The sequence below is a fragment of the Miscanthus floridulus genome, chromosome 8, assembly GCF_019320115.1.
Source record: "Miscanthus floridulus cultivar M001 chromosome 8, ASM1932011v1, whole genome shotgun sequence".
Lineage (NCBI taxonomy): Eukaryota > Viridiplantae > Streptophyta > Magnoliopsida > Poales > Poaceae > Miscanthus > Miscanthus floridulus.
In genome coordinates this window covers 65,564,445-65,575,737 of record NC_089587.1, presented here as the reverse complement: position 1 = coordinate 65,575,737, position 11,293 = coordinate 65,564,445, and the positions used below count along the sequence as shown (strand labels likewise).

At 47.0% G+C, this 11,293-nt stretch overlaps 2 protein-coding genes and 1 long non-coding RNA gene across 6 annotated transcripts; 2 read left to right on the top strand and 1 right to left on the bottom strand.

Annotated features, from left to right (window-relative positions):
• The first annotated feature begins 378 nt into the window (after positions 1 to 378).
• On the top strand, positions 379 to 1,252 carry LOC136472369 (RING-H2 finger protein ATL80-like). The gene has a single exon (XM_066470077.1). It carries the CDS (start codon positions 511 to 513, stop codon positions 1,018 to 1,020), a length of 510 nt encoding a protein of 169 aa, XP_066326174.1. The 5' UTR covers positions 379 to 510; the 3' UTR covers positions 1,021 to 1,252.
• A 4,416-nt stretch (positions 1,253 to 5,668) lies between these two features.
• On the top strand, positions 5,669 to 8,547 carry LOC136472367 (uncharacterized). Of its 4 annotated transcripts, none has more exons than XR_010762328.1 (5): positions 5,669 to 5,859; positions 5,944 to 6,207; positions 6,307 to 6,438; positions 6,708 to 6,795; positions 7,916 to 8,547. It is a non-coding gene; the product is annotated as an uncharacterized lncRNA (long non-coding RNA). The 4 variants fall into 4 exon arrangements; XR_010762330.1 differs by having other exon boundaries at positions 5,669 to 6,207; positions 7,916 to 7,959; positions 8,057 to 8,547; XR_010762329.1 differs by having other exon boundaries at positions 5,669 to 6,207; positions 7,916 to 7,995; positions 8,074 to 8,547.
• Positions 8,548 to 9,527: 980 nt separating this feature from the next.
• LOC136472366 (uncharacterized) lies at positions 9,528 to 11,014 on the bottom strand. Its single transcript, XM_066470076.1, has one exon. It carries the CDS (start codon positions 10,881 to 10,883, stop codon positions 9,918 to 9,920), a length of 966 nt encoding a protein of 321 aa, XP_066326173.1. The 5' UTR covers positions 10,884 to 11,014; the 3' UTR covers positions 9,528 to 9,917.
• Positions 11,015 to 11,293: the final 279 nt, after the last annotated feature.

Here is an 11,293-nt window from a genome sequence, read left to right as displayed (position 1 = left end):
AAGTTTTCTAGTGTTAGCAATGTGTGTTTTAAGATAGAATCCATCGAGGAGAATAAGCGAAACTGGATCCAAAAAAGCAGAAATCGATTTTTTGAAAAAGATTCGAAAAAAGAAAGTAAGTAGAATTAGATTCAAGATAAAAGAAAAAAAGGTTTTAGTAATTAGTAATCGAACAAATCAGCTTCAGCTGGCTTATCAGCCGTAGAAACCATCATACAAACAAATCCTTACTTTGACTGGTTTTAAAAATAATTGTAATAATAAAATAAAATATCCATTCGTTCCTTTACATAACCGTCGAGCTCACGGCAATGCGCCAACGTACCGAACGCGGCCAAAGCTCAAGATTGGGGAGCCCTCCCAATTCCCGTCTCTCCACCGATCCCCGCTGAATATTCCATTCTATTCCACCGCGCACCGCCGAGCGCCCGAGCCACGCCAAGGGCGACGCCGGCCACCTCATCCCAATTCAAATGGCCGCGCCCGCTCCAGCCGGCGTCGCCGTGCCCGATGAGCACGCCCCGGGACCGGGAAGAGAAGCCAATAAGCACGGGCGCACCGGTGCCGTCCGGCGGCACCGCCAGTGCGCCGTCGCTCGCCGTGCAGGCGGCCGTGATGGCGGCCGCGCTCGCGATCTTCGTCCTCTTCGCCGCCGCGTCCGCCTTGCTCCTCCTCGTCCTCGTCCTCGCCCTCGCCGCGCGCGCCTTCCGCCACCACCGCGGTAGCCGCTACCGCGTCCCGTCGCTTGACCCTTCTTCCCCTTCGCCTCCGCCTCTCCGCACGGGGTTCTCGCCCGCTGACATCCGCCTCCTCCCAAGCTTCGCCTTCCCCGGTGGCTGCGGTGGCAGCGACGAGGCCGCTGACTCCGCCTCGTGCGCCGTGTGCCTCGAGGCCGCGCGCGCCGGGGAGCGGTGGCGCGCCATGCCGGCATGCACGCACGCGTTCCACGCCGCCTGCGTCGACCGGTGGCTCGCCAGGACGCCCGCCTGCCGCACCGCCGTCGCAGTCACGACGAGCTAAGGCTGACACTCCGCGATCCTCCTGCCCACGCGTGGGCATGCAGGTTTGGTATCTCCATCGTTCGGTGCTCCACAAAAATGCTCTTTGTCCTGCTCGTGTAGTGATGACGTACCTGTTGTAGACTTTGTATGAAACTTCCTGCTGTTGTAATTTGTAAAGAGGAATGCAGGGAAAAAAAAAGAATGAACCCATGAAACTTTACCATCTCAAAGAATTACTCGATGTTATTATAATTTTGCACTATTTAAATTCCAAAATTTCTTCTTGGATTGTAACGTGTTACATTACCTTGCATGATACATGATGCATTAGGATTGGTGTGTTGCAACTGCAACATCTAGTCCGGGGACCAATATAATGAGGAAGGGTACTATTCAACAAAAGAATTGGATTTGATGCGATATTCTGCTGTACAACAATCTTTTAGTCTCTTTGTTTGCTCGTATACGATCATGGATTATAAGTTGAAATAGTATTTTTCTCTTATACTAAAGCCCCCTTTGGTACGACTCGTCCAAAACGGCTTCACTGGTGAAGCTAAAGCCGGTGAAGCCAAAAAAAACTAGCTTTTTCAGGCTTCTAGTTCATTTTAACCCCGGCTTACAAAACGGCTTCATGCTACAGTACCTTGATTTGCGCAAAATAGATGAAGTTGAAGCCGACATAAACCGTGCCAAAGAGGCCCTAAACCGGCCAACAGTAAATAATGCACGATTATTTACGGCGTGTGGAACAGGCTGATTGGCAGAGAGCCCAGCGCGGGAGTGGGGAGTGCATGCACGGGCGTCGGAATCTATATGGAGCGGTGGTAAACGTAACTCCTTTTCATTAAGAAAGAATTTTTAGATCACCATAGTTATTAAATCATATATTTAATTCATAATCTGATTGAACCTCTGGTCTCCTTATAATTCTATCTACAAATCAAGACCAATATTGACTATATTTTATAAAAAGAAATTTACCAAAATGTGGGCCCCACCTATCATGTTCACATTTAAGCTTAGAGCATAACATGTACGTACTGCATATGTATTTTGATCTGCTCGTTTCGTTTGGAGAGTCGCAAAATCTGCATGCAGCGGCCGGTGCGGGAGTTATTTTTGTATTTTGGTCCTTTTTTAAAACATTTTTTTAGAAAAAGACCACTGCCAAAACGTTTTCTGAAAATAGACCGTTTTTAGGCGTCTTAGGACATGACGCCGAGGTATGAGGGTCGGCGTCGACTGACACGACGCCGAGGTCTTGCCACGTCACGGACGACCCCGGTCGACGGCGACACGGTGGCGCATGGGGCCCACTACGTCGGCGTCGTGTCAGCCAACGCCGGAGGCCGAACCTCGGCGTGTAGTCTCACCACGCCGAGCTACCTGTTCAATGAGATTCAAAACTCAATTCTACCCCAAAAACGCGACTGAACATAAATTTTTGTCCTTTCGTATCTCCTGATCTGTTTAGTTCTGGCACAAAATGTAGTAACAAAAGTTGTAGATCTATATGAGTACTACAACTTTTCTTTAAGGTTCAAAGTCTTATTCGGTCTGGTTGGAGAGATACAAGGCTCCAAAGTGGGGTACATGAAAACTGAAATCCTGAATTCAGTCATCCAGACTTAGCCAAATTTTGAGCTCCCCAAAACAGTCATGGATTCCAAATTTAGGGCTCGTTTTGACTTTCTTACAAGCTTATCTAGCTCTTGGTCCAAAAACAAAGTTTGTTGTACTCCACTCAAACTTCAACTTTTATTTAAGGTGCAACTCCATAAAAGCATTGTAAGCAATTGGTCAACACCGGTCAAAATAGCATCATGGTAAAGCTCAATTTAGAGTTTTTGACCGATTGAGGCATTTTCTTGACCTTTGCTCAACATGAATCCTTCGTGACTTTTGTTGTAGAGTTCATCTAGAGTCTTTTGGGCAAGGTTGCAAGGTTTGGTTGATGACACATGTTCTCATTCACTTAATAAGACCATTCCAACAAGGATATAACTTATCATTTCATAAGTTATATCCTTGTTGGAATGGTCTTATTAAGTGAATGAGAACATGTGTCATCAACCAAACCTTGCAACCTTGCCCAAATGACTCTAGATGAACTCTACAACAAAAGTCACGAAGGATTCATGTTGCCCAAAGGATCCATTAAGTAGAAAAAATTGTGACTATAAAAATAGAAGGAGAGAGTCATGAAAACAGATAATAATATAAAAATTATATAAATGTTGAATCCGAATTTTTTTGTTGGTGTTTGAACAATGTTTTTTTAATAGAGAAAGAGATGAGAATTACCTGAGAGCTGGCGTAGAATTACCTGAGAACTGGCGTGAGGCGACACTTTTATTTATAGCCGATCCGGATTTTTTTGAGACCGAGCTGGCGTCGTTGCACTTGACCAATCCGGATTTTTTTTAGATCGATCTGGCTCCGTATTGCACCAGCTATTTGCATGTGGGCATGCAATCTTATCGACGTGTGGAGACAGCTCACAAGTCACACGTGGGTTAAACCGATCCGGATTTAGCCTGGGGGGTGGGCGCACAAACGAAAGGCTGTGGACGAAACCTCCTTTTGTTTTTTTAGATGGTATATATAATAGATGTAGAATACGGTTTTTAGGGATCTCTAGGTCATTCATTTTTGAGGAAGGGAAAAAATCAACACTAGGTCATTCACTTTTGATTGACCTGAAAAGATACGGAGGATGTGTTAGGAATGTGTGTTCGCAGAAATGCTAATATGTCCATTGAATCACACCAAGAGTATGTGGCGTGATCGCAGTGGTGACTCGTGCCATGGTTTCTCGCACGACTCATATGGCAATTTCTGAAAATTTAGTTGAGGAAGGTTGTGTTTCCCTTCCAATACTCCTCTAGAAAATTGCACACATCTCACGGCATCCTATCTCTGTTTATTAATCAATTTTGTAATTAATTCTAACCTGGGTCCCGAGTGGGCTTGGCATGTCCATGCCTAGCCCTGTGCCTAGCCCAGAAACCCAGGTGGAGTCCCCTCCCTAAGATTCTCGGCTTTGGCGGCATTTTTTTACTCGCGAGGCTACCGCCACTGCATCTGCTAGTCTCCCGGCCGTGTCACCATCGAATCCCTGCTTGCCTCCTTCGCCTCAGTCACCCTCGCGCTCTCGTCCCTCCCCCATGACTACATTGCGCCGCCATTCCATTCGTCGACAGGAGTTCCACATCGGCTGCTGGCTGCCGCCATTCCAATGAGGCTAGTGGTCTGCCGCCTGCTGCTGTCTATGCTGCTGGAGGGCTGCGAGGGCCACGGCCGCATGGTGGACGCCAGCTCGGGCAACCCAGACGAGCCAGCATCTTACTGTGCTGACGGCTGACGCCCGACCAAGATGTGGTAACGGCGGTCGCCAAAGAGACTCCACGACAGCGGCGTCACGTGGCAGGAGCTCTGATTTGCACGCCGGAGGACAGTGTCGTACTTAAAGATTTTAAATGTACTCGAATACTATTTTTGTCCTTTCGTATCTCCTTTCGTATCAGACTTGACGCCGAGCCTATAAATCATAAAAAAGAAAGAATAAAGTATTAAACTAAACCTTTGGTATAGGTTGAAATCCTATTTGCATGATTCAAATGAAAAATCTTTCTCAACAATTTCTCTTCTACTAACACGAGTTATACTAATAAGAGTAGACATGCTATATTTATGTTTGTTGGTCTTATTAAGTGAATGAGAACATGTGTCATCAACCAAACCTTGCAACCTTGCCCAAATGACTCTAGATGAACTCTACAACAAAAGTCACGAAGGATTCATGTTGAGCAAAGGTCAAGAAAATGCCTCAATCGGTCAAAAACTCTAAATTGAGCTTTACCGTGATGCTATTTTGACCGATGTTGACCAATTGCTTACAATGCTTTTATGGAGTTGCACCTTAAATAAAAGTTGAAGTTTGAGTGGAGTACAACAAACTTTGTTTTTGGACCAAGAGCTAGATAAGCTTGTAAGAAAGTCAAAACGAGCCCTAAAGTTGGAATCCATGACTGTTTTGGGGAGCTCAAAATTTGGCTAAGTCTGGATGACTGAATTCAGGATTTCAGTTTTCATGTACCCCACTTTGGAGCCTTGTATCTCTCCAACCAGACCGAATAAGACTTTGAACCTTAAAGAAAAGTTGTAGTACTCATATAGATCTACAACTTTTGTTACTACATTTTGTGCCAGAACTAAACAGATCAGGAGATACGAAAGGACAAAAATTTATGTTCAGTCGCGTTTTTAGGGTAGAATTGAGTTTTGAATCTCATTGAACAGTTAGCTCGGCGTGGTGAGACTACACGCCGAGGTTCGGCCTCCGGCGTTGGCTGACACGACGCCGACGTAGTGGGCCCCATGCGCCACCGTGTCGCCGTCGACCGGGGTCGTCCGTGACGTGGCAAGACCTCGGCGTAGTGGGCCCCATGCGCCACCGTGTCGCCGTCGACCGGGTCGTCCGTGACGTGGCAAGACCTCGGCGTCGTGTCAGTCGACGCCGACCCTCATACCTCGGCGTCATGTCCTAAGACGCCTAAAAACGGTCTATTTTCAGAAAACGTTTTGGCAGTGGTCTTTTTCTAAAAAAATGTTTTAAAAAAGGACCAAAATACAAAAATATCACTGCCGGTGCGTCTCCCACCCGCCCCGACGGTTCCAGCCGCCGTCGCCCCTGCCCTCTCCCCTCCACGCCGAGGACGTCATGGCCGAGGGCGGATCCAACGATGAGGCATCTCGTCCGGTGAGCAGACTGTCGGCTGTCGCCCTTCGGCGGATCCAGCGACGAGGCGGAGCAACTAGGGTGGAGGCGCTCGCCCTTGGTGGATCCGGCGAGGTGGCATCTTGACCCAGGTTGATTTTGACATGTTGCTTTGCTTGAGATCTACTACTAACCTTAAGTACTTGTGTGACGCCCAAGCCGTTCCACTACAACGACGCCGCCGCCCAACTACGTGGCCGTCGGCAGCTCGCTGCGGTTCAAGGTCGTCGACTTCGGCTTCGGACGGCCCGAGCGCGTCCGTAGCGGCGGGAACAAGACGATCGACGTCATGGTGTACCTGTACCCTGGCCACGGCGGCAGCAACATCCATCTGGCGCTGCAGCTGGAGCCCATGTACAGGGTGGACTGGTGGAGAAGGACGTTCCCTTCTTCCTGGACCAGGCGGCAGCCTACTGCGTAATTGTACTACTGCTGCTCTCTCTGTCACTGCCCACTCCATGCATCCAGTTCGTTGATCATGATTTATTAACATTATGTGTTGCTTGCTTATATATTGGTTAGTTCCTTGATTGTACAAGCTAGCCTGCTAGGCGTGTTGGATTGTACTATCTGTATTTGCTGGACTTGAGCGGAATAAGGAATTAAGGATGGATTGTATCTGCTGCACTAGCCTACTCAATGCACGGTATGCAGGTAAGCCGTTTGATGAAATGCCCCTTAAACTCAATCTAAGCAGTTCTGTACTGGTTGTTGCATTGACCCTCGCTGATGAGATGAATCAGTGCTCCAGTGATTCAAAATATCTTATCTTGGCTGGCATTTATATGGAAGAACCGTCGTTAACATGATGCTCTATATCTGCTCCTTTCCTTTTGAAGAACATGTCATTATTTTATTAGTTTGTTGCATGGTGCAGAAAAAAATACCTTATTTGGGATGTGCATTCTCTTCTGTTAATGCAGAATTCTGAGCACTCCAAATAAAGGAACTTGGCCACCTGTTGCTTCATTACTTGATAACAAGTCAACTTTTCCGAAGTGGCCACCCGTGGTAAGTAATAAACAAGTTCGTTTTATTATTGCAAATAGTGGGATGAGGATTTGAGTTGTGGGTGTGGATGAAAACTTTCAGTGTTTTGCACTGTTATAGATAAGTTTGAGATCTCCTTTTTGAAAACTTTCAGTGATTTGGTAATTCAACATTGCAGTGATTACCATTTTTTACTCTAACATGAGGTTCACGCTGTAGGATCTTGCAACAGTGGTCTCAACACTTGAACCTCCGGGACTCATTATTGTAGGATCTAAACAACTTCAAACCATACCGTAACCAATTTTTTTTTTTCTGATTTATCAACTGAATACCTGCTGCAACTCTAACTAAAACAGTAAACTCAACTTTTAGATAGGGTGTCATATTAACATTCATGGTACTGCCATGTAGGATAGAGGATTTTTCATGTTTAGATGAGTTTTGGTGTGGGGAATCAGTGGAGGGAATGGGGTTTCCCTTCCTTTCAGTTTTCAGCAAGTTGTGTTCACAGACCTTTGCTGTTACATTTGACAGTTTGTACTAAACCTTTCGTTAGATGCCTTTAAGGACCTCAAATTATTTTTTGGTTGCCTAGAGAGTCATAGGTTTTTTCTTAAGCTTTCTAGATTGGCAAACTAGATCTTTAGAGGAGCTCTGGAATCCTGATACGAATTTGTTTTTAGGGGTAGAAATCTGTGCTCAGGTGATTTCAGCTAAGTTGAGACGATGTTTACCCCCTCTGGTTTTACCGGATAAGAATGACTTCAAATCAGAAACCATTAGTTCACAGAGCTGTAGGTTTGGAGGCCATAGTATGCTCACAAAATTTCAGAATTTTTGGAATGAAGGTTTGACGTAGTTAGCATTTCTGACAATTAAGTTGTTGTTTTCTGTCTTCTTTCAGAAATTTAGTTAGACATTCAAGATTTTGTTCCCCCAAATCTATGTCAAAAGAGGGCTCTTGAGGTGATTTTGTTAGTCGTCATGGATCTGCAAGCCCCAGTATTTGGTTTTGCTTAATGTCATATCAGTTTGCTGTTAGTTTCTTGGAAATTCTTTCCACGTTGCATTTTGGTTTGATTAGGATTAAATCAGGCCTTACAGTTTGCAATGACATTTTTATTTTCCATTAATGCAGAGCTCACAGAGGAGCAGAAGGCCGCCCTCGTGGTGTGGTTAAAGGTATTTTGTCTTATATCTACCTCTTCTAGCCTCCAGGTGATGCCGATTTCATTGTAGTCTTTTGTATGATTCTACTCTTATGCAAAACAAACTGAAGGGGTTGGTCACCCGCAGCACTCAGCTATGCTCGACAGCCTCCCTCTCAAGGTCAATAAATGCGTGGAGGTGCTCAGAGATATTTAGGTAATTCAAAAGCTAATCTTGTAACTTGTCCCATGGCGATGGTGCCATGGTGGTGTTTGCACAATGGTCTTTTCACTCTACTCTGTTTTGGGCATTGGAGTCAGTGGCCACATCTTAGCGTTGGAGTCAGTAGCCACAGTATTATTAATCTGACTGCTCTCTGTTGCCGTGTGCATGGTGCTCTCTATCCTATTGGATCCCAAAAAAGTTCAGATCCTTGTGATAGAATCATTTGCTGCAGTAATGGCTAGCACGGAGGGGAGGAAGAGCATGCTTAAGCTGGCTGAAAGGATGGCGATGAGATTTTATGGTGGCGTCAAACACCCAATGACCCAAAGGCAGATTGGGGTGGGAACCGTGTTGTGTCTTCTAGATTTGGTATCTCATTCAATTTTGTAGTGTTAGCTGGCAAAGTTCTAGGTTTGGTATGTTATTGTATCGATAAAATATTTTGCAGATCTTACAAGGACCTACCACAACAGATGCATGTACTATTTTTTCTCTCTAGAAACATGTATGAGACCATAGATATCAAAGCTGTGTGCTTTTTAGAAACAAAAATTCCAGCGTATATGCCTTAATGTGATGTTGATGGTTATTATTGTTCAATGATGCATCCCATCTATCTGTTATATTTTAAAAGTAGGTGACATAATCTTTGACCATTTTGTTTGATCCTATTACTTATATTCTAATCATGGGATCCCGTAGCAACGCACGGGTATATATGTGATGTTGGTGATGTGTGTTATATATATATATATCTTCTGTTTATTTGGATGGGATGTAAAAAACAAATAAAAAAGGCTGTTTTCAGTCACTTTGCCGGGTGTAATGGCCATGACACTCGGCAAAGTGACTATCTGGAAACATGCTTTGCCGAGTGCCACGGGCTAGGCACTCGGCAAAGGGCGCCTGTTTGCCGAGTGTCTTGACATGATACTCGGCAAATAGGCTACCTTTGCCGAATGTCTTGCCAGTGGCACTCGGCACAGTGGCCACATTTGTCGAGTATCTGAGTCAACGACGTTTGGCAAAGCGGCGATCTTTGCCGAGTGCTTGACTTTGACACTCGGCAAAGCCGCCATCACGGCGACTTTTCTTTGACGAGCGTCAGATTAGCACTCGGCAAAGGCTTTGCCGAGTGCCCGATAAAGTGCACTCGGCAAAGATATCTTTGCCGATAAACTGTTTACCGAGCGCCCTTTGCCGAATGTAACACTCAGCAAAGGCTTTGCCGAGTGTATATCGGCACTCGACAAAGAAGCTGAATTCGGTAGCGAAGAAAATTAAAACCGAATCCATTTCACATGTTGTTGAATTCATAAATGTTGTACATAGTAGGGATATTTATGTCACCAAAAGAATATAAATATCATGAGAAATCATCTATCCCCTGTAGATCTTATTAATCTGATGGATCACCTCCAAAGTGGTGTGTCTCATAAAATAATCAATAATATATCTAATAAAGCAGTAGTGGCAATGGGTGAACAATTGACCTAGCTAGCTAATACTCCTACACAGTTAATCACATGCATGTATGTAGCTAACCTATAGCTGGCTCTGTGTTGTTTGTCAGTGGGAAAGGAAATGGTGAACCCAGTCGCCAGTCCACTGGGCAGTGGACTTGATCTACTGCATTCTCAGCTCATGCAGGATGTCATCCAAGAACGACCACGTACGGTACGACCAATTCAGCAACTCTCTTGTCATTTTCCTTGAATTGATGATAAGCTTCGAGATCAATTCCTGCGGCAGCAGCTAGGTAGCTGCTAGTGCTGCTGGTTGTTGAAGAGATCCCAATAGTACGCACCGGCAGATGGAGATGGAGTCACCGTCGACGGCGACGCTTCTTGTAACGACGACGACATCGTCACACTTTGATGACTTGCACCGGCGATGGAGGCGATGTTCATGCTACCACCACCGGTGGTTTCGTTACCAAGAAATGCCGGGCTGGTGAGCCCGCCGAAGAGACTGATTCCCGGGTACGAGTTACCGGCCGGAGTCGGAGGTGAGAAGAAGCTCGGCGGGATCGCCGGGAGCGACCCTGGAGACAGGATGCTCGGGAACGGCGGCAGCAGGCTTCCTCCAACGACATCAGACGCGGCAGTGCCGCCTGAACTCCGCGCGGCCGCCGCCGCCGCCACTTGCTGCTCAATGGCGAGGCGTGCCGCGGGTGAGGGCTGGACCATCAGGTGATCGTACGGCACTGCCACGCCTAGTGCTTGTTGCTGCTGCTGCAGCTGGAACGGGAAGTGCGGCGCCGCCGGCGGGAGTAGTTGTGCCGAGGATGACGACGACGGTGCGTGCACGTACTGGTGGCCGCCCAAGAACGGGAATGGGATCGGGAGCGAGGACGACGTCATCTGAACCTGATGATGATGATGATGTGGCTCCGTCGTCGTCGCCCCTGGTGGCGGTGGCACTAGCACCGGCAGGGAGGAGGAGGATGCCGTGGTGCCGCGCGCGCCCGTGAGGCGCTGCACGACGGACATGAACTCGCTGGGTTCCGCGTGCACGACCTTGGGCGACACCGTGTAGATGATGACCGGCTGGCGCACCTGCTGGACGGGTCCTCCTTCTCCTCCCGGCTGCGGCGGCGGGGGCTTCTTGATCTTGTGCGAGTCCTTGCGGACCTTGAGCGGCGCCGGGCGCGGGCCCTGCAGCTCCCGGCGCTGCTGCGACGAGGACGACGTGGTCGTCGCGCTAGAGGAGGGCTGGGGTTGCTGCTCCATGTCTAGACGACTTAGCTACCTGCTGATGGATATCGGAGCTCGATGGATCGATGGGGCAGGCTTGATCGGCAGATGGATTGATCGATAAGCTAGGGTTTAATTTGGTTGCAAAATGGTCTATATATATGATCAGCTCGGGCTGGCATGGAAGGAATTGGGACAAAATTCAACTCCATGAAATGCAACGTCGTCTCTTTAATCTGGTGACCAGGTAGACCGCACGTATATATAGACAGACAGGCAGACAGACAGAGATGAAAGAGAAGTAACTGAATGAAGTGTTTGATTTGACAGTTTAATTAACAACGCATCATGACATACTAGCACACACGCACACACATGGAGTATGTATGTATGCTGTTTCCCTGTTTCGTAGGTTTGGTTTGTCAAGATGGAGAAGAGGTCAAGCA